At 49.9% G+C, this 23824-nt stretch overlaps 1 protein-coding gene across 1 annotated transcript in view; it reads left to right on the top strand.

Moving 5' to 3' along the window:
- RAB11FIP4 (RAB11 family interacting protein 4) overlaps positions 1–23824 on the top strand; it is a 127009-nt gene that overhangs the window by 23174 nt on the left and 80011 nt on the right. Inside the window, exons 2-3 of the mRNA XM_058705415.1 lie at positions 20708–20795; positions 22158–22246. Of these exons, the coding sequence (XP_058561398.1) occupies positions 20708–20795; positions 22158–22246 (177 nt within the window). The remainder of the gene's footprint in view (positions 1–20707; positions 20796–22157; positions 22247–23824) is intronic.

The raw sequence follows: 23824 nt of genomic DNA, 5'->3' as shown, positions 1-23824 counted from the left end.
GTCTGAGAGCTCCGGGGACCTGGATGGGTGATGGTCCCCTGACCCCCTCACCCCGTGCCCTGCCCCTCCTCCTGGGTGTCTGCCCCGGGGAGGTAGTCCCCACTGTCCGCTCACTCCGCTTCACCTCCCTCCCTGCACCTCTTCCCCACCTCAAATCAAGCCGGCCCGCCACAGGCCTATAAGCTCTTCCCTGGCCCCTCTTTTCCTTCCCCCTCGCAGCCCTGGGTCCCCACAGCTGCCTCCTCTGGACCTCCATGTCCTCACCGCCAGTCTCCCATCTCCCTCCACCGTGCACTGTGAGCTTGGGCAACTTCCCACACCTGCTTTCTGGGACCCCTCCTGAAACCCCCACCCACCAGAGGGGAAAGCCCACTGGGTCCCCTCCCTGTTGGGCCCCCACCTCTATCGTCCCCCTGCCCTCCCGCCACACAGGGCAGCTGACGGTTCCCAAGCCCTTCAGGCTCCTCCAGAGTCTGGCCCTGCCTGCTCTGTCCCTCCTGTCTGCCTTTGCTCATGCTAGCCCCCATCCCCTGCCCCCCACTGCTGTGTTCATGCTCTGGTCCCCTAATGTCCTGCACAATCCCTTCAAGGGCCTCCTAGCATCCCCCAATCCCTCTGGGCTCTTTCTCACTGAGGGTTTGGGTAACATCTCTTGGGGGGTTGTATCATGGTAGATTCTGTCTTCTCTACCCCCACCATCCTGGGAGTCTTTTTTTTTTTTTTTTTTTTTTTTTTTAAGAATAAAGAGAGCTTTACTGTTTTTTTCCCCACTGATTTAAAAATGATCCAACCCATTTTTAAAATGTACCCACTTAGGAAATGTGGAAAGAAGAGACAAGAGGATTGGCCATGCTGGCACACAGAGATTACCTGTATCAACAGCTTGGCGCCCAGCCTGTAGGCCGAGGCTGCCTATGCAAGTGCTCACTTTATCCGGGGTTTGCTCTGTGCCACGTTCCAGGCCACGTCTCCAGTTCTTTCCCTTTAAATCCTAACACTCCGCAGGCAGAGGCTATTGATCAGAGAAGCTGAACACAATTACCCTTGGTCACACAGCTGGTAAATGGAGGAAGTGGGATTTGAGTCCAGCTCTGTCCACTTCCAGAGTCAGGAGTGACATTATGTGTCCTTGAGCATGTGGCAGTATTGACAGTCATCTGTACCCTTTTCTGCTGCTCCCTAGGCTATTTTTGCTTCACTAAAAAAATACAGTAGGACAGGGGCGCCTGGGTGGCTCAATCAGTTGAGCGTCCGTCTTCGGCTCGGGTCATGATCTCGCGGTCCGTGGGTTCGAGCCCCGCATCGAGCTCTGTGCTGACAGCTCAGGGCCTGGAGCCTGCTTCGGATCCTGTGTCTCCCTCTTTCTGCCCCTCCCCCACTCATACTCTGTCTCTCTGTCTCTGTCTCACTCTCTCTCTCTCTCTCTGTCTCTCTCTCTCTGTCAAAAATAAATAAACTTAAAAAAAAAAAATACAGCAAGACACCTGTCCCCTCCCTGAGAGCTTCCTGGGAACTTGCCTGTCACCCCGCAGGACAGGGTCTGAGGAAACATTTGCAGAAGGAATGACCAGATGAAGGAATGGATGGATAGGTCAGTCTACCTCACAGACCACCCAGGCTTCTGTCCCTTTCATTCCTATTCATACATCAAACAAAGCCCTCTTGGGTGGCCTGAGGGATTCTGGTCAGCAGCAGTGCAGGCTGTGAGTGACGGGCCTGCTTGGTGACACTGGGACATGCTGGGGGTCTCTCAGTAAGGACGGCAAGTCCAGCCCAGGAGGCGGTGGCCTGGGTACCATGTGACTGGCCCGTCCTGTCGCCTGGCCGCCCTGGCCAGAGATGCTCCAGTGTGCATCCATTGTGCACGGAGCACCTTCGCTCTCAAAGCCACCCTCCCACTCCCGCCTTTTACACCTGCAGCCCCTTGGGGAGGTCTCCTTCACTAGTTAGGGGCTCCCCAGCTTTGAGACCAGGAACTGATGCAAAATGGCTTAAATGTGTTCTTTCTCATCACGCGCCAGCTCCAGGGATGTGTCCTTCTGGGGCTCAGAGGACCCAGCCCCCTAACATTCAGCTTTCCCCCACGTAAACCCAAACAGAGTCTGCACTCCGGGATGGCAAGGAGGGCCGGGAGCACTTCCTGAGCATCGATCCCCATCTGCACCCTATCGTCAGGGAAAACCTCTCCCAGAAGTGCCTTTCTCATGACTCATTGGCCAGAAATGTATAACATGCTTTTTGCCTAAGCCAATCACTGGCAAGGGGATGAGCCACCTGCCTGACTTGGCCCAATCAGGGCTCATGCTCGGGGGTTGAGGCACCCCTGAGGCACCTGGTCCAACAGGAGGTGGGCATCTCACCCACATCTGGGCTGCCCCACACAGAAGGAGGGGAAGGGAGGGGCAGCCTCGCAGCCAGCAACGGGATCTGCTTTGGTCCTCGTCAGTTTTCTTGACTTTATAAGAGAGAGGAAGTAAGAGGCTCAGAGAGGTCGAGTAATTCACCAGGGCCACACTCCAAGGTCCCCAAGCCATTTGTTGACCTGGTCCTTGGTGAAGCCCGGTTGGATGGAGACAACCTGCCTCCTAGCCCTTTACTCTCATCCACTGCTCTATCTGGTTTTCTTCTCCCCCTCCCTGCCAACCCCAAGCCCACCCAGTCGTCTGGGGGAAACATTACAATCATCTAGGCTCCAGAGCTGGAAGAGACCTGCCATATTAATGTCATTTAATGCCTTCGTTTTCCAGTTGTGGAAACCGAGGCCCAGAGAGAGGAGGAGCTCCCGGGGACCCCTCAGTGATGTCACTGAGGGTAAAGCCAGGACTGGACTGAGGGCCAGGGAAGCACAGCATCCCTGAGACTCACAAAGGCTCCAAGCCCACCCTACTTTATCACCCCAATCCCTGCAGCAAGACAGCCCCTGGTGGCGGGGAGGCTCATTCTCACACTTCTCTTTATGTACCTTTTGCACAGAACACTTCATAGCACTCTGCCCTCCACAGCGTCCTTTATCGCACCATAATCTCATTTGACTGTCACAATAGTCCTGTGAGCTGGCCTGGAGTGCATCATCAGGTGGAAACCGAGGCCCAGAGAGGTAGCATGCCTTATGCAAGGTCAGCCCGTGAGTGCCTCTGAAGCCCAGGCGAAGCCGACTGTATTGGCATGCCATGCAGTCACACAGCATTTGAAGCTCTGTGGTCACCATCTTGGAAAGCCAGAATAATTTTTGAGCAAGGGCGCCAGCATTTCCGTTTTTGCACCGGGTGCCACAAATTATGAAGCTCACCCTGAGCCCCGGCTCCTGAGTCCTTCCCATGCACCTGTGGCCAATCTGAATGATGCCATGGGACTGCTCCTCACAGATGACGGGTGGCCTGGGGTGCAGGGACTGGCAGGACCCACTTGGAACCCCCGCCCCCCCCCCCCCCCCCGTCTGTCTCCAGCTGGTTCTGCAGAAGCTCTGGCCTGACTTCCCTCCCCTCTCCTCCAGAGGGCCAGCGGCTGCCTTCCCCTCCACCTCTTGTGCCCTTTGTCCCTCAGGGCTGGGGGTTGGGGGTTCCAGAATACAGGGTTGCATTGTGTGCCCTGACGTCAGGCAGCCGGGCTGCTCGGGAAAGTGGGTAAACAGGCAGCTCGGAGCACGCGGCCCTGAGGCTCCAGGGGAGGGCAGGAGCCCCCTGAGGTGGCGGAGGGGGTGCCGGGGAGCCCCCGGGGAGTTGGATTCCACCCTCACCTGCCGTGGCCTCTGGATCAGCTCTTGCACAGCGCCGCTGGGAGGTGGGGAGGAGTGAGGCTGTGAAGTACGCAGAGTAGCCCCTGACACATAGTCGGTGCTCAGCTGCGAGCCCCGCTTGCTGCTGGTCCTGCTCCCTTTACTGCCCTCGCATCTACCCCGATCTCAGGACAAAGTGCAGCCAACCTCCGCACGGCTTCCAAGCCCTTCTCCTTCGGGCCCTGTCCCTTCTGTCTCCGGCCGCCTGCCTTCATGACACCTCCCCTTCCTACACGCCCTCCCCGCCTTGCCTCCAGCCACCCCAAACCGCTGTCCTCGTCTGGGATTCCTCTCTCCCTCCCCTGCCTCCGCCGCCTGCCATGCCCTTCCCCACCACCCCCTTCCCGCAGAAGACGGTCCAAGCAGTCTGGGATTCATGATGCTTCCATTCCGTTTTCCATGCCCCAGTGTCCCACAATCGTCCCTGTGCCCGAGCTTATGGCCTCCAGGCCGGCCACCCTGAGCAGGACTCCCGGCTCCAGCGCCTGCCTCACCCCCTCCAGGAGGACCCCTCCCCAGAATCGCTTGGAAGGCGATCTAGGCTTGCGCTTTGGTGGTCTGGGGCAAAGGAGGACAGCATAGCGCTGAACAGCTCCCACCAGCACTGAGCCGTGCCCTTCTGGAAAGCACTCCCTGGCCTGCTGAAGGGAGCCTCCAGGAAATGTGTCTTGCCTCTCTCTCCTTGTAGGTTCCCCCCTGTCTCTGTGACCCCCCTCCCTCCCTCCCTTCTTTTTAAAAAACGTCTTATTATTTTTTTAATGTTTATTTTGAGAGAGAGAGAGAGAAAGAGAGCGTGAGTGCGGAGGGGGCAGAGAAAGAGGAAGAGAGAGAATCCCCAGCAGGCTCCAGGCTATCAATGCAGAGCCCAACTCAGGGCTCATTCTAACGAACTGAGAGATCGTGACCGGAGCCAAAATCAAGAGCCGGATGCTCAACCCACTGAGCCACCCAGGTGCCTACTCCCTCCCTTCTTTATCTGTCTGTCTGCCATTGCAGCTGCTTTTCTATGCTGGGGAGTTTCAACCCTGCCCTATCCCAGACTGGCCCAGAACTCTCTTTACAGGTGTAGAAATCTTCAGGAGCCTAGCCCAGCTTTGTTTCTGCCCAGGGTAGCTGGACCTCACACTCAATGGCCACAGGGCCGGGAAAGGGAGCTGCCTGGGTGGGGCAGATAGGGCAGGGGTGCAGAACTTGGAGTCCGGGGGTTACCGTGGTGAACTGGGGAGCAGAGCACCTGTGTAAAAAGCATGCTGTACTTTAGCTGCGGCCCGTTGTAGCAGTGGGACAATACAGACCCAGGGGTGCCAAATCTGATTTTCCAAAAAAGTCAGATATCCCAGTTTGTGTGGTTTCCTTGAGTGAAAACTTTAAAAAATTTTCCATATAGTAAAAATTAACTTTTTTAGACATATGCATAGATTTCTATAAGCACCACACATCGGGGTACAGAACAGCTCACCCCCCCCCACATTCCCCCAGGCCGCCTCTGTAGTCACAATCTTCCCTCCTCCCTTTACCCCAGGGAACCACTGATCTGTTGTCTGTATTGTAACTTTGCCTTTTCCAGTGGAATCTCAGCTGGTAGCCTTTTGAGACTGGCTTTTTTCACTCAGCATCATGCATTTGAAATCCATCCATGTGGACATAGCGACAGCTCTTTTTATGACAGAATAGTTTGCTTATCCATTCACCTGCCAGAGGACATTTGGGATGTTGCCAGTTTGGGGCAATTCTGTATAATGCTGCCCTAGATGTTTATGTACAGTTTCTTCGTGTGCAGAAATGCCTTCATTTCTCTAGGATAAGGAAGTTCTTTTCCAATTTGCTGGGCATTTTATCATGAATGGATGTTGAATTTTGTCAGTTGCTTTGTATCTATTGAAATGGTTACATGGGTTTTTTTCTCTTTTTTCTTTCTTTTTTCTTGAAGTATAGTTGACGACGCACAATGTAACATGGTTTCTGGTGTACAGGATAGTTATTCCACGAATCTATACATTATGCTGTGGCCACCTATCAGCATACAAAGCTATTCTAGTACCATCGAGTATGTGCCCTGCCCTGTACCTTTCCCCTGTGACTTATTCATTCCATGACTGGAAGCCCGTACCTCCCACTCCCTTCCCCCATTCTGCCCGCACCCCTACCCCCATCTCCTCTGGGAACCATTAGTTTGTTCTCTGTATTTATGGGTCTGTTTCCGCTTTGTGTTTGTTTGCTTTGTGTTTTAGGTTTGACATATAAGTGAAATCATACAGCCTTTGTCTTTCTCTGTCTGACTTATTTCACTCAGCAGAATACCCTCTAGGTCCATCCATGTTGTCATAAATGGTAAGATCTCATCCTTTTTCATGACTGAGTAATATTCCATTGTGTGTATATATGTGTGTGTGTGTGTGTGTGTACATATATACATATGTTGCCACGTCTTCTTTATCCATTCATCTATCAGCAGACACTTACGTTGCTTCCGTATATTAGCTACTGTAACAAATGCTTCCATAAACACAGGGGTGCATGTATCTTTTCAAATTAGTGTTTTCGTTTTCTTTGGGTAAATACTCAGTAGTGTAATTACTGGATCATATGGTAGTTCTATTTTTAATGTTTTGGGGAACCTCCGTCTACTGTTTTCCACAGTGGTTGCACCAACTACATTCACGCCAGTAGCACACAAGGGTTCGTGTTTCTCCACATCCTCACCAACACTTGTTATTTCCTTTTTTATTTTAGTCATTCTTACAAAGAGGTGTGAGGTGGTATCTCATTGTGGGTTTGATTTGCATTTTCCCGGTGATGAGTGATGTTGAGCACCTTTTCGTGTGTCTGTGGGCCATCTGTCTTCTTTGGGAAAATCTCTAGGCAGGTCCTCTGCCCATTTTAATTGGATTGTTTGGTTTTTAGCTGTTGACTTGCATAAGTTCTTTATATATTTTGGATATTAACCCCTTATCATATGTATCATTTGCAAATATCTTATCCCATTCCGTAGGTTGGCCTTTCGTTTTGCCAGTGGTTTCCTTTGCTGCACAGAAGCTTTTTATTTTGATGTAGTCCCAATGGTTTATTTTTGCTTTTGTTTCCCTTGCCTCAGGAGCCATATCTAGAAAAACATTGCTACATTTGATGTCAGAGAGATTACAGCTTATGTTTTCTTCTAGGTCTCACATTTAGGTGTTTAATCCATTTGGAATTTATGTTTGTGCATGGTGTAAGAAGGTGGTCCAGTTTCATTATTCAGCATGTAGCTGTCCAGTTTTCCCAACATTTATGAAGAGGCTTTCTTTTCCCCATTGCATATTCTTGCCTCCTTTGTCATAGATTAATTGGCCATATAAACATGGGTTTATTTCTAGGCTCTCTCTTCCATTCCATTGACCTATGAGTCCTTTGTGCCAATACCATACTATTTTGAACCCTAGCTTTGTAGTATATCTTGAGATTTGGGATTGTTATACCTCCTGCTTTGTTCTTCTTTCTCAAAATTGCTTTGGCTGTTTGGGGTCTTTTATGATGCCATATAAATTTCAGTGTTCTAGTTCTGCGAAAACTGCAGTTGGTATTTTGATAGGGATTGCATAGAATCTTTGCATAGATTGCTTTGGGCAGTATGGACATTTTACCAATATTAATTCTTCTAATCTGTGAGCATGGAATATCTTTCCATTTGTGTCATCTTCAATATCTTTCTTCTTTTAAAGTTTATTTTGGGAGAGACAGACACAGTGCAAGTGGGGTGGGGCCCGAGGGAGAGGGAGAATCCCAGCAGGCCCCACACATGGTCAGGGAAGAGCCTGACATGGGGCTCAAACTCAGGAACTGTGAGATCATGACCTGAGCTGAAATCAAGAGTCGGGTGCTTAACCGACTGAACTACACCGGCTCCCCATCTTCAGTATCTTTCATCAGCGTTTTATAGTTTTCCAAGTACGGGTCTTTCACCTGCTTGGTTAAGTTTTTTCCTAGGCATTTTATTCTTTTGGTGCAATTGTAAATGGAATTACTTCTTAATTTCTCTTTCTGCTACTTCATTATTAGCGTATAGAAATGCAACTGATTTCTAGGTGTTAATTTTGTAGTTTCAACCTTTCTGAATTCATTTGTTCTTTTTTTTTTAATTTTTAAAAATGTTTTTTTTATTTTTGAGACAGAGAGAGACAGAGCATGAGCAGGGGAGGGGCAGAGAGAGAGTGAGACACAGAATCTGAAGCAGGCTCCAGGCTCTGAGCTGTCAACACAGAGCCCGACGCGGGGCTCGAACTCACGAACCGCGACATCATGACCTGAGCCAAAGTCAGACGCTCAACCGACTGAGCCACCCAGGCTCCCCTTCATTTGTTAGTTCTAACAGGTTTTCGTGTGTGTGTGGTGGAGCCTTTAGGGTTTTTTATGCATAGTATCATGTCATATGCGAATAGTGACAGTTTAACTTCTTTACCAATATCAGATGCCTTTTATTTCTTTTTCTTGTCTGATTGCTGTGGCTAGGACTTCCAGTACTATGTTGAATAAAAGTGGTAAGAGTGGACATCCTTGTCTTGTTCCTGATCTTAGAGGAGAAGCTCTCACTTTTCACCATTGATGTTAGCTGGGGGTTTTTTCATTATATGCCCTTTATTATGTTGAAGTATATTCCCTCCAAACTGTGGGGGGTTTTTTTCTTTACTCATGCTCAGATAACATCAGTGGATTTTCAAATGTTGTACCAGCCTTGGTGGCTAAACCCCACATGTTCATGGCTGTGTTATATTATTCATAAATACACGCACATACATATATGTATATATATTTATATATACACACACACATACATATGTATTTGTTGTCTAATATTTTGTTTAGGATCATTGCATCTATGCTCATGAGGGATATTGGTGTTCTTTTCTTACCCAGTTATCCCCCGTTATTCAAAAGTTCACATTACACCACTTCACTTTTACAAAAGACCTATATTTAGGAGCACCTGGGTGGCTCAGTCAGTTAAGTGTCCAACTCTTGATTTCGGCTCAGGTCATGAGCTCACGGTTCATGAGTTCTAGGCCTGCATCGGGCTCTGAGCTGACTGTGCAGAACCTGCTTTGGATTCTCTCTCCCTCTCTCTCTCTCTCGCTCTCTGCGCTTCCCCTGCTCATACTCTCTCCCCCGCCCCCCCTCCCCCAGTCTCAAAATAAATAAAATTTAAAAAGAAAGACCTATATTAGTACCCGCTTTTGCTAACTGAAAGAAATCCAAAGAGGAGTTCCACCTCTAAGAGAAAAGGCAAAAAGCGAAAATCACTTTCAGTGTATTTGCAGCGAACTGTCACAGAGGCGGCGTGCTCCCCAGGCAGCAAGAAGGGCCCCACCAAGCTCTGTTCCTAGGAACTACACTCAGCATCTCAGCACCAGCTGCCAGAACTTTGAACTGTGTCTTTGAGCACCCATGCTTTATCTTGATTTATTTCATGCATTTGTTGGGAAGATGTGTCCTAAGGTATCATAAAAGCCTAAGAGAGGTTATAGTTTAGGTCTGGGAATGCTGAAAAAAATTTCGGTATAAATTAAAGGTAATCGCTGCTTCTGGACAGCATGTCAGCTAATTGTAGGAATGCTCTACTTTTGGAGGGTGGGGGGAAACCTGTGCTGGTTTTGTCTGCTTTTAGTATCAGGGTAATGCTGGCCTCATTAAATGAGTTGAGAAGTGCCCCCTCCTCTTCTATTTTCTGGAAGAGATTGTGTAGAATTTATGTATACTTTCTTAAATGTTTGGTGAAATTATTTGGGCTTGAAGCTTTCTTTTTTTTGGAAATATTTAAACTATGAAATTAATTTCTTTCGTAGTTACGGCATTACACAAATGGCCTCTTTCTTCTTAGGTGAATTTTGACAGTTTGTGTCTTTCAAAGCATTGAGCCATTTTATCTAAGTTGTAGAAATTATGTGTACAGCAATGTTCATGGTGGTCCCTTAACCTTTTTAAAAAAGAACTTCTTTTATTTTATTTATTTATTTAAAAAAATTTTTAATGTTTATTTATTATTGAGAGACAGAGAGAGACAGAGCATGAGCAGGGGAGGGGCAGAGAGAGGAGGAGCCACAGAATCCGAAGCAGGCTCCAGGCTCCGAGCCATCAGCACAGAGCCCGACGCGGGGCTCGAACCCACAAACCGCAAGATAATAACCCGAACCGAAGTCGGACACTCAACCGACAGCGCCACCCAGGTGTCCCTCTTTTATTTTTTTAAAGTTTATTTTTATTTATTTTGAGAGAGGGATAGAAAGCAAACAGGGGAGGGACAGAGAGAGAGGGAGACAGAATCCCAAGCAGGTTCTGTCATGTCAACACAGAGCCCAAGATGGGGCTCGAACTCACAGTGAGATCATGACCTGAGCTGAAATCAAGAGATGAACGCTTAGCCACTGAAATCAAGAATCAGATGCTTAACCAACTGAGCCACCCAGGCATCCCCAAAAAGACCTTCTTTTAAAGCAGTTTCAAGGGGCGCCTGGGTGGCGCAGTCGGTTAAGCGTCCGACTTCAGCCAGGTCACGATCTCGCGGTCCGTGAGTTCGAGCCCCGCGTCAGGCTCTGGGCTGATGGCTCGGAGCCTGGAGCCTGTTTCCGATTCTGTGTCTCCCTCTCTCTCTGCCCCTCCCCCGTTCATGCTCTGTCTCTCTCTGTCCCAAAAATAAATAAAAAACGTTGAAAAAAAAACATAAAGCAGTTTCAAGTTTATGGCAAAATTGAGAAGGAGGTACAAGATTTCTCAAACGCTCCCTGCCCCCATATATGTGTAGCCTCTCCCCATTATCAAGTTCGCTCACTAGAATGGTATTTTTTTTTTAATCAATGGTGAACCTACATTGATACATTATAATCACCCAATGTCCATAGTTTACATTAGGCTTCACTCTTGGTGTCATATATTCTACGGATTTGCACAAATATATAATAACTTATGTCCCTCATTATAATATCACATGGAGTATTTCACTGTCCTTAAAGTCCTCCGTACCTATTAACCTTTTAAGTCTGTAAGACTGGTGATATCTGCTTTCATTTCTGATATTTGTGATCTGTATCTTCTCTCCCTAGTTTTGTCAGTTTGGCTAGAGATACATCAATTTAATATTTTGAAAGAACCAGATTTTGGTTTCATTGATTTTCTCTGCTGTTTTAGTGTTTTTCAGTTTTAAAATTTCCGCTCTTCATAATTTCTTTCCTTCTTCTTGCTTGGGGTTTGAATTTTATGTTTTATTTTTATTTCGATGGTGTCAAACATTTTTAACTTCCTTTGAGATTTGCTCTTTGACTCATGGATTATTTTGACGTGTCATTTGAATTTCCAACATTTGGGAAGATTTTAGATGTCTTTCGGTTGTTGATTTTTAGTTTAATTCCGTTATGGTCAGACCATATGATTTGTATGATTTCAGTTCTTTTAAATCTGTTAAGTTTTGTTTAATGGATATAATCTATCCTAAGATATAATCTATCTTGGTGAATGTTCTGTGAGCACATGAAAGAAAGTACATTCTTTTATTACTGAGAATGAGTTCTATGTCAATTTGTTTATTTTTTTAATGTGTATTTATTTTTGAGACATAGAGAGGCAGAGCATGAACAGGGGAGGGGCAGAGAGAGAGGGAGGCACAGAATCTGAAGCAGGCTCCAGGCTCTGAGGTGTCAGCACAGAGCCAGACACAGGGCTCGAACTCACAGACCATGAGATCATGACCTGAGCCGAAGTTGGACGCTCAATCGACTGAGCCATCCAGGAGCCCCAAGTTCTATATCAACTTATAGGTTAAGCTGGTCAATAGTGTTTTCCAGGTCTTTTATATCCTTGTTGTTTTCCCACCTAACTAACTTTATTGATCCCTGGAATAAAGCATTAAGGTCTCCAATGATAATTGTCAATTTGTCTATTTCTCCTTTCCATTCTATCAGCTTTTGTTTCATGTGTTTTTAAGCTCTGTTGTTAGGTGCGTGCACATTTAGGATTGTTACGTCTCCTTAGTCAGTTGACTCTTTTATGTAATGTTCTTCTTTGGTCACTTTCCTTGTCCAGATTAGATAATTTCTATCATTCTATCTTCAAGGCCACTAACCATTTTTTTTCTCTCATCTCCATTCTGCTATTGATCCCACCCAATAGATTTTTAATATTTGAGTTGCTGTATTTTTCCGTTCTAAAATTTCCATTCAATTCTTTCTTATAGCTCCTACTTTTCTGCTGAGAATTTCTATTTTCCCATTTGTTTCAAGAGTGTTCACCTTTTCTTCATGGAACATGGTTAACTGCTTTAAGGTCTTTTTGTCTTCTAGGGATGCCTGGGTGGCTCAGTCGGTTAAGCATCCGACTCTTGATTTCAGCTCAGGTCATGATCTCACAGTTCATTAGATTGAGCCCCAAGTCAGGCTCTGCGTTGACAGCACAGGGGCTGGTATTTACTGACTGTCTTTTCCCTTGTCCATTATTGGGCTTTTCCTATTTGTTTGTTTGTTTGTTTGTTTTACATGTCAAGTAATTTTCACTTGTGTCCTGGACAAGTTTTAAATATTACATTATGAGACTTTGAGCCCTGTTAAAATACACCAAAATGTATCAACTTGGGGGGTTTTGTTTGTTTTAAATCAGGAAATCAAGGGGTGCCTGGCTGGCTCAGTCAGAACATGCAACTCTTGATCTTGGGGTTGTGAGTTTGAAGTCCATGTTGGGTGTAGAGATTAAAATAAGTGAACTTTAAATAAGTAAATAAATAAGTAAATAAATGAAAAGTAAACAAATAAATCAGGAAATCAACCCAGTTAGGTTGAAGTCTCAGATCCCAACCTGCCTTTTGAGCTAAATATAGTTCCAATGTCAGTTCAGTTTTCAAAGCCTTTGAAATATTATTTTGGATCCACTTCAAGTGTGTATTCGCCTGGGGCCAGACTGTTCACTGTCTACACTGCAGTTCAGTTTTCAAAGCCTTTGGTATGCTGTTAGTTAGTTCCTTGTATGTGTAGCTCAGGAGTGGGTGTAGGACTTCAAACACAACTTTATGGGATCCTGTGCTTGAGCTCTTTCCTTTCTGTGATCACACCCCTCCCACTCTCAAAGGTCCCTTTTCCTGGTCCTTTGGTTAGGAATCTGAGGCTTGGGGTGGCTGGGTGGCTCAGTGGGTTAAGTGCCCAACTTCAGCTTAGGTCATGATATCACGGTTCGTGGGTTCCAGCCCCGGATCAGGCTCTCCGCTGTCAGCGCAGAACCCACTTCCGATCCTCTATCTGTCTCTATCTCTGCCCCTCCTCCCTCCTCAAAAATAAACATTAAAAAAAAAAAAAAAAAAAAAAAAGGCAAGAAATCTGAGGCTTTGGCCTTCCTCTGTAGTTTCATACCTCCCATGACTGGTCTGCCTCCGGGATGAAGTGGTAAGAGGAAAAAGAGAGAAATGAATCACAGGAATTTCCTCCACACACTTTGACCACAGGGACCCCTTTCCCTAGGTTCTCATTCCACGGACACAGAATTTTCTTCTCTCTGGGTTTTAGGTGCCTGCCTGGAGGCCGTTGCTGCTGTGAACCCCAACTTTGAGACACGGTCTTGCCTGGGGGTAGGGCAGGGAGAGGGATTTTTTTTAAAAAAACACAGCATTGGGGCCCCTGGGTGGCTCAGTCGGTTAAGCGGCCAACTTCGGCTCAGGTCATGATCTCGTGGCCTGTGAGTTCGAGCCCCGCGTCGGGCTCTGTGCTGACAGCTCAGAGCCTGGAGCCTGTTTCAGATTCTGTGTCTCCCTCTCTCACTGACCCTCCCCTGTTCATGCTTTTGTCTCTCTCTGTCTCAAAAATAAATAAACGTTAAAAAAAAAATTAAAAAAAAAAAAACCACAGCATTTCTTCTACCCTCTCTGTCCCCAAAGGACCCCCTTTGCCTGGCCTCTCATCAAACGGGAAGCGTTTCTTATGGAGCTCTCCCTGTTCACACCTGCTGTGCAATTCCAGGGTTTGGGCCGCCCGACTCCAGGCTGGAAAGTACGCAAAGGAAAAATAAATCCGTAGCTTACTGCCATATCCCTCTTCAAGCTTTTTGTTTATTTGTTTTTTTGTGGTTGTTTTTCCTTCAAGTTTTAAGTTCCCTCCTAATTTGCCTGCTAGTATTTGCTTTTCAGATTCTTCCTATAGGTGCTTTCTGTAACCTGTCCAGCGTTTCCAGCCATAACCAGTAGAAGTGATAGAGTGGAGTGCCCTGGCTCCATCTTAACCGAAACCAGAAGGCTTCCTTGGTTTTTAATCTTGGCATTTAATTTTAAAAATTTAACTCTGTCTCCAGGCTGCATCTGGGACTACTAGTTGGAGGCGTGCTTTAGCAACGCAACGTTTCATGTGACACTTTTCCCTTTAAATATTCACATTCTTGGGCCTGCGTGGCTTAGTCAGTTAAGCAGCTCCCGACTTCGCCTCAGGTCATGATCTCGCGGTTTGTGAGTTCGAGCCCTGCGTCGGGCTCTGTGCTGAGAGCTCAGAGCCTGGAGCCTGCTTCGGATTCTGCGTCTCCCCCTCTACCCTTCCCCCCGCTCACGCTCTGTGTGTGTCTCTCTCTCTCAAAAATAAACATTTAAAACTGAGGGTTGATGGGGGTTGGGAGGGAGAGGAGGGTGGGGGATGGGTATTGAGGAGGGCACCTTTTGGGATGAGCACTGGGTGTTGTATGGAAACTAATTTGATAATAAATTTCATATATGGAAAAAAATAAATAAAAGAAAAAAACATTTAAAAAAATCCAAGTTCTTAAATTTTTTTTTTAACGTTTATTTATTTTTGAGACAGAGAGAGACAGAGCATGAACGGGGGAAGGGCAGAGACAGAGGGAGACACAGAATCTGAAACAGGCTCCAGGCTCTGAGCTGTCAGCCCAGAGCCCGATGCGGGGCTCGAACTCACGGACCGCGAGATCGTGACCTGAGCTGAAGTCGGACGCTCAACCGACCGAGCCACCCAGGCGCCCCCCAAAAAATCCCAGTTCTTAAGTAAAGGTTCCCTGTACCCATCACCATTTTCCTAGGTGAAAAGAGAGCAGAAGACAAATTTATTCACTCTCTGGTCAGAGCAAGCCCCCAAACTTGTGATGACGATAGTAATAATAGTAGTTTATGTTAGTAGAAATAATAATAATTATTGGCAAAGAACATGAACTTTGGAGCCAAACTGCCTGTGTTCAGGTCTCAACTCTGCCTCTTACCAGCTGCGTGACTCAGCCTTTCTGAGCCTCAGTGTCCTCACCTGTATAATGGGAACAATAATAGTCTCTGCTTCTGAGCTGGTTGTAAGGATTCAATAAATCCATATGAACAGAGTGCTCAGAGTCTGGCGTAAAGGAAGAGTCACCAGGCATTTGCTTGATTAGTAATAGTAATTGCTAATACTTACTAGGCATCTCACCTGCTGACTGCCGGTTTATTTCCCTTGTTCAGATGAGGCAGCTGAGGCCTCCGAGAGGCAAATGGCTTGCTTGAGCCCGTCTGGCTGGCAGATCTGGAAATTAGGGAGGCGGGGGCGGCTGGGCACAGGCTCAGAGAGCATCTGGCTGGTGATCAATCAGACGGCGGCAGCAATGAGGTTTTAAACATCATCTGGTTGGAGCCAGAAGAGATGTGACCCGGGGGGAATGAATGAATGGAAAATCAGCCCAAAGAGAAAGGCAACAGAAATAGAAGGGGAAGCCTGGTAATTGAGTGGCCCCAAAATGGAAAGATCAATATTTTACTGCCAGTGAACAAGCAGTGTCTCTGGCAGCCAGCTCATGGCCCAGCCGTGTGTGGTTCAGTGAGAGCAGCTGCCCCTGCAGGCCCTGATGGGCCCAGGATGCCCTTCTCTTCCGACTAGAAGCCGAGAGGCGGCCCAGGGCAGCCTGGCCGTGGATGGTGTGCACGTCACACGGGGCGGGGGGCAGTGCCTGTGGCCCCACTTCGCCGCAAAGACCACACGTGGGTGGTTATTTGCTGCACTTGCTGTGTGACCTTGAGCAAGTCCTTCCCCTGCCTGGGACTTGGCTTCCCTGCCTATAAAATAAAGGGCTGGGTCAACTGAATGCCCCCCCTCCCTGGCCCAGGGATGCATTGGGAAAATGTGGTCTAGTTCCAGGAGGGTTGAGACTCTTGGTGATCAAGGTGACTGGTCCCCAGCCGCAGCAGGTAAGGGCCCTGATACGCAGGAAACCAGTAGACCGCAGAAGCTGATCGTCTGGGGCCAGCAGGACCTGGGTTCAAGGAAGGGTTACTGCCACGGTGACTGTCTAAACGTCTAACCTCTCCCGTCAGTCTCCTCAACTGTAGAATGGGAGGCTGTGATTGTAGCCGTTAAGGTTGTGAGGGTCAGAGATGAGAGCAAGTCGGGCCAGAGTTTAGCACACAGTTGAGCACAGAGTTGCTACAGTTGATGGCAAGCCCTCCGTGAACCCAGCAGGAATTACTAATACCCCTCTGCATGAGCCCTGCCACTGTTTATTTAGAAGGTCCTTGAGCCTCCAGTTGCGGTGTTAATATAATTGGCAGTTTTGTTATAATAATTTACAGTGGTCGCGTTTGCTTTCTAAAGGGCCGTACGGCCCGTGGCACACACTCTCCAGGGTCTCCGCTCTTTGATGAGCCCTGTGGGAGTCTCCTACGCCATAGCTCAGGGGTGTTCAGGGACTTTGCGGTGGCCCTCAGGACCTCATCTGTTTGCCTGTCATCAAGCAGCCCCGCACCTCCGCTCCAGGCCGGCTTTCCCTGGAGGCGGTGGGGGTCAGGGGGGCTGGACAGCCTGGTCCCACCAATGTCTCCCAGTCCCAGGGGGCGACGGACACTTGGAATCCGAGTGCACAGCCTGCTGCTTCTCAGGTGGACCTGAGACTGGGGCTCTGCACCGGCCATTCAACAGTCAGTGACGATCCACCCTTGACTGCATCGGAGATAATTAAGTCATAGCTCCTGACCTTGGAGAGGATTGTGGGGGTGAGTGCGGGGAGGCTGGGAGGTACGGAATGTCCCAGCCCAGCCCCAGTGTTCACAGAGTCCCCACGATGCCAGTGGGGAGAGGGGCAGGAGGGGAGGCGGTGGGATCCTGGCCAGGGTGGTGGGTGCAGGTGGCACTGGGCATTGGGATCCTCAGAAGCCACGCCCCTGCCCGATAGTCAGGCTGTCCTTGCAGTGAGGGAAGGGGACAGCTGCAATGCTGAGGAGGCTCTGGCCGGGATGGGAGCTGGCAGGAAGCCACCTTCTTCCTTCACTGGAATTCCAACGTCCTGAGAGGTACCCAGGTCGAGGGGGTCCCGGACAGACCATGTATAGGCCCTGCCCACCCGTCACCCCCAGACTGATACCCGAGTGCAAAATGCATAGTCAGCTGGAATAGAGGTACGAGTGCAGGGCCACCAAGCTCAGGGAGGGAGAAGAGATGCCCGCTGCTCGCTCACCGCTCATCTCCAAAGCCAGCTGGGTGCGTCCCCATGAGGCCAGGCCGCTGGCAGCGACCAGGCCTTCAGACTCCCGCCGCAGCGGCCACCACTGGAAACACGTCCCATGGGCATGCAGGAAACACAGTCCTTAATGGACGGATGAATCCCCACCATGGCTTGGGCTTTGGAGCCTGCGGTGAGTGGTGTGGGCCACGGGCGTTAACAATACCGCCGGTAAGAGTAACCCCTTGCCTGCATGCTGTGTTCTAGGGTTTCCAGAGTGCTTTGATGTAGCCTGCCTGCAACCCAGCCCGAAAGGAGTCTAAAGAAAGAGCTCCTCTTTGCCCCACTGTGCTTTAGACACCGAGGGTGATTACTGGGAAGAGAGGAAAGGTGCCTGACGAGAGTGTGGCAGTGTGTGCGCACGCATGCGTGTGTGTGTGTGTGTGTGTGACCGCGTGTGCGCTTGCCTGAGGCCCCCAGCAGGGTGCCCAGCATGTAGGAAGCGCCCAGTGAGCGAATGAAGGTTTGCGTGTGCGCTGAGGGGAGGGAGGGACTGCCACTAAGTTACAGGCTGATTTAGAAGCAGGCTTCCAGAAGAAGTGGACTTTCAGTTGCTGGAACTATGGGTGGGGGTGGGGGAGGGGTGGGGGTGCGGGGGGGGGGGGGGTGGAGCCTGGCGCTAATTAATTAGAAAAGAGAGTTCTTAGGAAGTTGGCCATTGCCAAAAACTAAGGAAATGTACTCGGAGCTCTCGAGTGGGAAGTCACTTGCTCTGGCTGAACACTAAATTAAGACTTCGTTACAGAGAACAATTTGGCAACTGTTGCCAAAAGCCTTTAAAATTTAGATGACTCGGGGCGCCTGGGTGGCTCAGTCGGTTAGGCGGCTGACTTCGGCTCGGGTCATTATCTCGCGGTCCGTGGGTTCGAGCCCCACGTCGGGCTCTGTGCTGACAGCTCAGAGCCTGGAGCCTGTCTCAGATTCTGTGTCTCCCTCTCTCTGACCCTCCCCCGTTCATGCTCTGTCTCTCTCTGTCTCAAAAATAAATAAATGTTAAAAAAATTTTTTTAAATAAATAAAATAAAATTTAGGTGACTCATAGAACCATTCATATTCGGTTATTCAACAAATGTTCGTGAAGCTTCTAGTATATGCCAGTCATGGTGGGAGCTACCGTGTATGCAGCCGTGATCGAAACAGACGTGACCCGTGCCCTTAGGGAGCTTATTTCCTAGAGGGGAAGACACAAAGTAATAAAATTATTGCATACAATATAATTACAAATTGCAGCAAGTGATTTGAAGGAAAAGCATAGGGTGCTACAGGCTACTAGCAGGTGGACCCTAATTAGATGGGAGTGGTCAGGACAGGTTTGTCTCAGGGGGAGACATTTGATAAAGGTACAAACAGTGACCCGAAGGATGAATCAAACCAGGTGATGAATGACGGGAGGACAAGCATTTGAGATGACGTACAGCATGTGCAAAGGCCCCGAGTCAGGAAAGAGTGGTTTGCTTAAGGAGCTGACTGGAAGCCAGTGTGGCTGGAATGCAGTGAGGGATAGAAAGAGTGGGAGGAGATGGGGCTGGAGGGGCCAGATCATCATATAGGGCCTTGTAGACCACGTTACAGAGTTTCGATTTTATCCTACGGGTAGTGGACAATCACTGGAAGGTTTTTACCAGGGGAGGAGGTGACAGAATCCAGTCGGAGTGGAGGATGAGCGGGAGAGAGTAGATGAATCAGGAAACTTCGGCAGCCAGGAAGGGAGATGATAATGGCTGTGACCCGTGGGACTCCATGGGTGGTGTGGAAAAAGGAAAGTGGCTTTAGGGTATGGCATTTGGGTATGGATTGCATGCGGGTGAGAGGGAGCAGCCCCCCCTAATGCTGCAGAACTGCACAATGGGCAGAAAGGGACGGAGGATGCGGCCAGGGAGTGGGGTGTTCGAGTGAGTGACATTGGAAGAGGGGCAAGTCCTCGGTGTGGCTGGGGTGGCTCAGGGTCTCGCAGGCTGAGGTGGGCTGGGGGAGAAAGCGATGAGGAAGTCAGGGATCTGAGGGGCCAGGGCTCAACTGGTCATCACACAGCTGTAGAAACCCCCAAAGATGAATTGTAATGACAAAAAGCAGGAAGTAACGAAAATGCCCAACTATTAGGGGTCGTTAAGTCAATTAGGGTGTATCCACCGTGCAGCATATCTTATAACCACGAACAACATGGGTGGTACCACAGGGCAGCACGAAAGGGTTTCTTTTTTTTTTTTTTAATTTTTTTTTTTAATGTTTATTTATTTTTGAGACAGAGAGAGACAGAGCATGAACAGGGGAGGGTCAGAGAGAGGGAGACACAGAATCTGAGACAGGCTCCAGGCTCTGAACTGTCAGCACAGAGCCCGACGCGGGGCTCGAACTCAGGGACCTCGAGATCATGACCTGAGCCAAAGTTGGACGCTTAACCGACTGAGCCACCCAGGCGCCCCACAAAAGGGTTTCTGATTAAACTGTTAAGCAGGAGAGAACCTTCCAAACATCAGGAATGGCTGAGTCCTTTGGGCTAAAAAAAAAACCCCTTATTAACAGACTTTATTTTTTAAACATTTTTTTATGGAAGTATAAAGTACAAACAGAACAGAAAAGTGTGCCGGCCACAAGCAGACAGCTCAGTGGGTTTTCACTGTGTGGCCAGCATCCAGATCAATAAATAGAAACCCCCTTGGTACCTTCCCCCTCCTACAAAGTGCTACAAATGCAGCCACTGTCTTGACCGTAATTGGTTTTGTCTTAAATCTTATTTGATTTGTAATTTAAAATTCTCCAAGAATGTATACAAATGTGACATAATTATTTCCTCCTTGTGGACAAAAGGGAATTTGGCCAAGGGTCTCTCAGAACTACAAAAAAAAAAAACAACCAAAAAGTGGTTCAAACCATGTGTTTTTTCTTTAAGTTTATTTATTTTGAGAGTGGAGGAGGGGCAGAGAGAGAGAGAGAAATTGAGAGAGAGAATCCCAAGCAGGCTCTGTATTGTCAGAAGGGAGCCCAACTCAGGGTTTGAACTCACGAACCATGAGATCACGATTGAGCCAAAGTCAGGCACTTCACCGGCTGAGCCACCCAGCTGCACCCAAACTATGTGTTTTAAAGGGGAAAAAAAGTGGGAAACGGCAGGGTTTGATTCATTCTCTTTTCCGGAGTTTCTGCAGCGAGCTCGTATGATTTTTGTAGGAAAGAAACCATTAAGTTAAAAAAAAAAAATCAGAGCGTTCACTCTCCATGTGCCAGTCTTCGTTGGAAGGCTCCTGGTGCTGTTTGTGGACCTCAAGAGAATCAAGTGGCCCGGCTGCCGTCGGGGGGTTGGCGCTGATCCAGGGTGAGGGGTGGAGGCCTGGGAGGGGACACTGTATCCCCTTGGCTCAGGTGACAAGCCCTCCCTCCATTCCAGCCTCCCCAGCCACCCTCACCCCAGCTCCGTGAACCCCATGGGGCGTCTCTGGAGACCTCACATCTGTCCCTCCTTCCTTCTCACAGGTGGAAAAACTTGTCAAATATTTGGATCCCAACGACCTCGGGAGAATCAACTTCAAAGACTTTTGCCGAGGGGTGTTCGCCATGAAAGGTGAGACCTTTGGGTCCTAGGGGTCTCTCAGGATCCCGTCCAGCTGCAGAAGCTGGCCTGACTTGGGTCTCAGCTGAGATTCCTCCCCTGGGGACTGAGGAGAAGGATCCAGGCTCACCCCATGCCCACGGGACAGTCATTTCCTCCCTGCCCATCATCTGTCCTGTAGAGAAAGGTTTCTGATTGCTTTCCTTTCTCCTCCTTGAGTCCTCCTCCGGGTCACCTCCCTCCAGGATGACCCAGCTCGCTGGCAGTTTCCCAGGACACAGGACTTGCAGTTTTAAAACGAGGACAGCTGTGGGCAGACCCCGGGGCACAGTGGATGCCCATCTTCCTCCTTCTCTCCTGTTCTCTTTGTTTCCTCCCCTCTCTCTTCCTTGGGACTCCTCAGTCTCTTCCTCTCCTCCCCGCTCCCCTCCTTGAAGGAGCAAAATACAGTCCCTCTCTTTTCCCAATTCCAAGGCCATTGTGAGGCACTCCAGGGATCAGAGGCCACTCATGGCCACTCTTACCACTAAACTGCTTGTCTGGAGAAAGCGGCTTGGGCCAGTGGGCAGGCAGACTTGTTCAAGCCTCCCTGCTGGCTCTGAAGAGAACACAGGCCCTCGAGACTTTCCTGCCATCTGTGAAGGAAGCCATGTTTTCCTGTCAGGATGAACCTTTTTCTGTGGGGCACCTGCGGCTCTGGGAGGGTGGGAAGGAAGCAGGAATCACTTCCTTGGAGGTGAGGGCTGACAGGAAGTGAGCTGAGAGGTTGGGAGGGGCTGCACGCGGCCCCCACAAAGCCTTCCGCAGCGTGGACTGTAGGACCGCCACTGACTGGGCCTGTCATGTGCCCACGCCAGGTGCTTTGTGGGTTTGACCTCCTTTGTCTGAAAAGATATGAGGGCATTTGCTCAGGAGCCGCGGAGGGAGGCCATCTGTGTGACACAGTCTGCAGGACGTGGAGCCATGCTGAGGGTGACCCTGTCCTTGATGTCCTGGAGTTTACAGGGCCATCGAAGGCCTCGACCGCAGGGGAGTGTGTGCATTTGCGGTGTCTGTGAACCGGGCAGGGAGTACTGTCTCGTGTCCCTTCCTCCAGAGAGGCCTCCTTGATTTCTCTTTGCCCCTGGCCTGCCCTCTGCATTTGGGAGTCTCTCTGCTGTGTGTTCTCTGTTGGGGTCAGTGCGTCTCAGCTCCACCAGCAGAGCCCGGGACCAGCCTCTCCAGGGCCTGGCACGCCATCTCTGCCTTTGAAGGATCAGCTGGGCTCTTGGACACTTGGGCCGCCAGCCCCCCCACAGCCCTTCCTGCCCTAGGCCCGTGGATCAGAAGCAAAGCTGCTGAGGTTCTGAGCCTGCGCTGTCTGTCCGTCTGCAGGGTGCGAGGAGCTGCTGAGAGATGTGCTGTCCGTGGAGAGCGCGGGGACGCTGCCCTGCACGCCCGAGATCCCAGACTGTGCGGAGCAGGTAAGAAGCGGGAGGCCCGAGGCCTCTCGTGAGCGGGTGGAGGAGCCTCCCGAGGCGCTGCCTTGGCCTTTATGATCTTTTTGCTTCTGCTCCACCCCGTTGGTGTCTGGGACGCCCCAGGGCCTCCCCTTTCGAGGACACTTTGGCTTCAAAGTCAAGAAACAGTTTTTGGAACCTGAGCAGCCAGGCCCCTTGCGAGCCACGGCAAGGAGGGTAGGGACTGGGGGGTCCTCACGAAGCACTTGGCTCCCCCTCTCTGGTTCCAAGGAGAAACTGAGCCAAACAGGGGAAACGACAGACTTGAGGTCAACACCAGGCAGGACCGCATTTTGTTTTTCTTTTCTCCTCTGCCCTTGACCCACGGAGCCAACTGGTCCCTGTGTGGTTTTTCCCAAACGACAAGCCCCGCCGGGTCCTCGGTCCGCCAGTTCTCCAACGCCAAGTAGGCGTCTAGCGGTTCAGTTCCGTTCCAGGGTTAGTGCAGACCCCAAGGGTCACGGACGCAGTCCCACAAGCCTGCCCCACCGTGGGGCAGCTACAGATGGGGTGCCCAGGCTGCCTGCACTTGTGCTGGCAGGGGTCCCCACAACCCCCCTCGGCTTCAGTAATTCACTGGAACAAGTCACAGAACCCAGGGACACACGGTATTGGCGACTATCAGTTCATTACAAAGGACACGACTCAGGAAGAGCCTAATGGGACAGGTGCAAAGGCAAAGCGTGGCGGGGGCCGGGGGTCGGTGAGGCGATCGCATGCTGTCTCCAGACCCACTGGCTTCCCCGCACATGTGTGTGTTCAGCAATCGGAAACTCTCGGAACTTCGAAAACCTGACGTGCTGCCTGGGGTGGGGGGATGGGCGAGCCGGATGTTCCCACCTTCTAATCACACTTGGGTCTTTCTGGTGGCCAGACCCATCCCGAGGCTCTCCAGGGGCCCCCCGGTGTCACCTCCTCGGCAGGAACGTAGCCATGTCGGGAAGGGGTTCCCTATGCGTGACTAAAGGCACTCCCGTCACTCAGGAAGTCCTGAGGGCCTGAGGAACTCTGTGCCCGAGGTGGGGCACACACCACAGTCCTCATGGCTGTTTTCCTTTATCCGTGCCCAGCGGTGTGTTTGTTATAAAGCTTCGGAACTCTTGTTCCAAACACTTGTGGCTACACCCTACAGACAGACACAGTTTAAGATGCGTATATTGACAGGCTCCAAGGGCCCTTCTGGCTGAGACACCCCAGGGCTGGAGGACGATTGGCTCGGTTTGTCATCCAGGCCACCTCCAATAACTTCTCTCCGCCTCTGGTTGGTGAACTCCCCCAAACAGAAGTATTTTCCATAGCTGAAGGAGATCCAGGACCCCAGAGGTCACTTAGGCCGGGTGGTGGGGTCAGGATTGGGACTGGATGAGCGGGTGTCCACACAGAGGGCTGTATTGCTGAGGGAGGCCAGGAAAATGATATTGGAGAAGCCAACGCTCAAAGGCGGCAGAAGCCAGAGCCAGGCACGGGGTGCGGGGCCAGGGCCCCCAACACGGAAGCCAGGTGGCTGGCCTCCAGGGTGCTGTGCCCAAAATGAGGGCCCCC

Source organism: Neofelis nebulosa, chromosome 16 (genome assembly GCF_028018385.1).
Source record: "Neofelis nebulosa isolate mNeoNeb1 chromosome 16, mNeoNeb1.pri, whole genome shotgun sequence".
Lineage (NCBI taxonomy): Eukaryota > Metazoa > Chordata > Mammalia > Carnivora > Felidae > Neofelis > Neofelis nebulosa.
The sequence above is the reverse complement of the archived record's forward strand: the minus strand, read 5'-3'. Positions and strand labels throughout refer to the sequence as shown.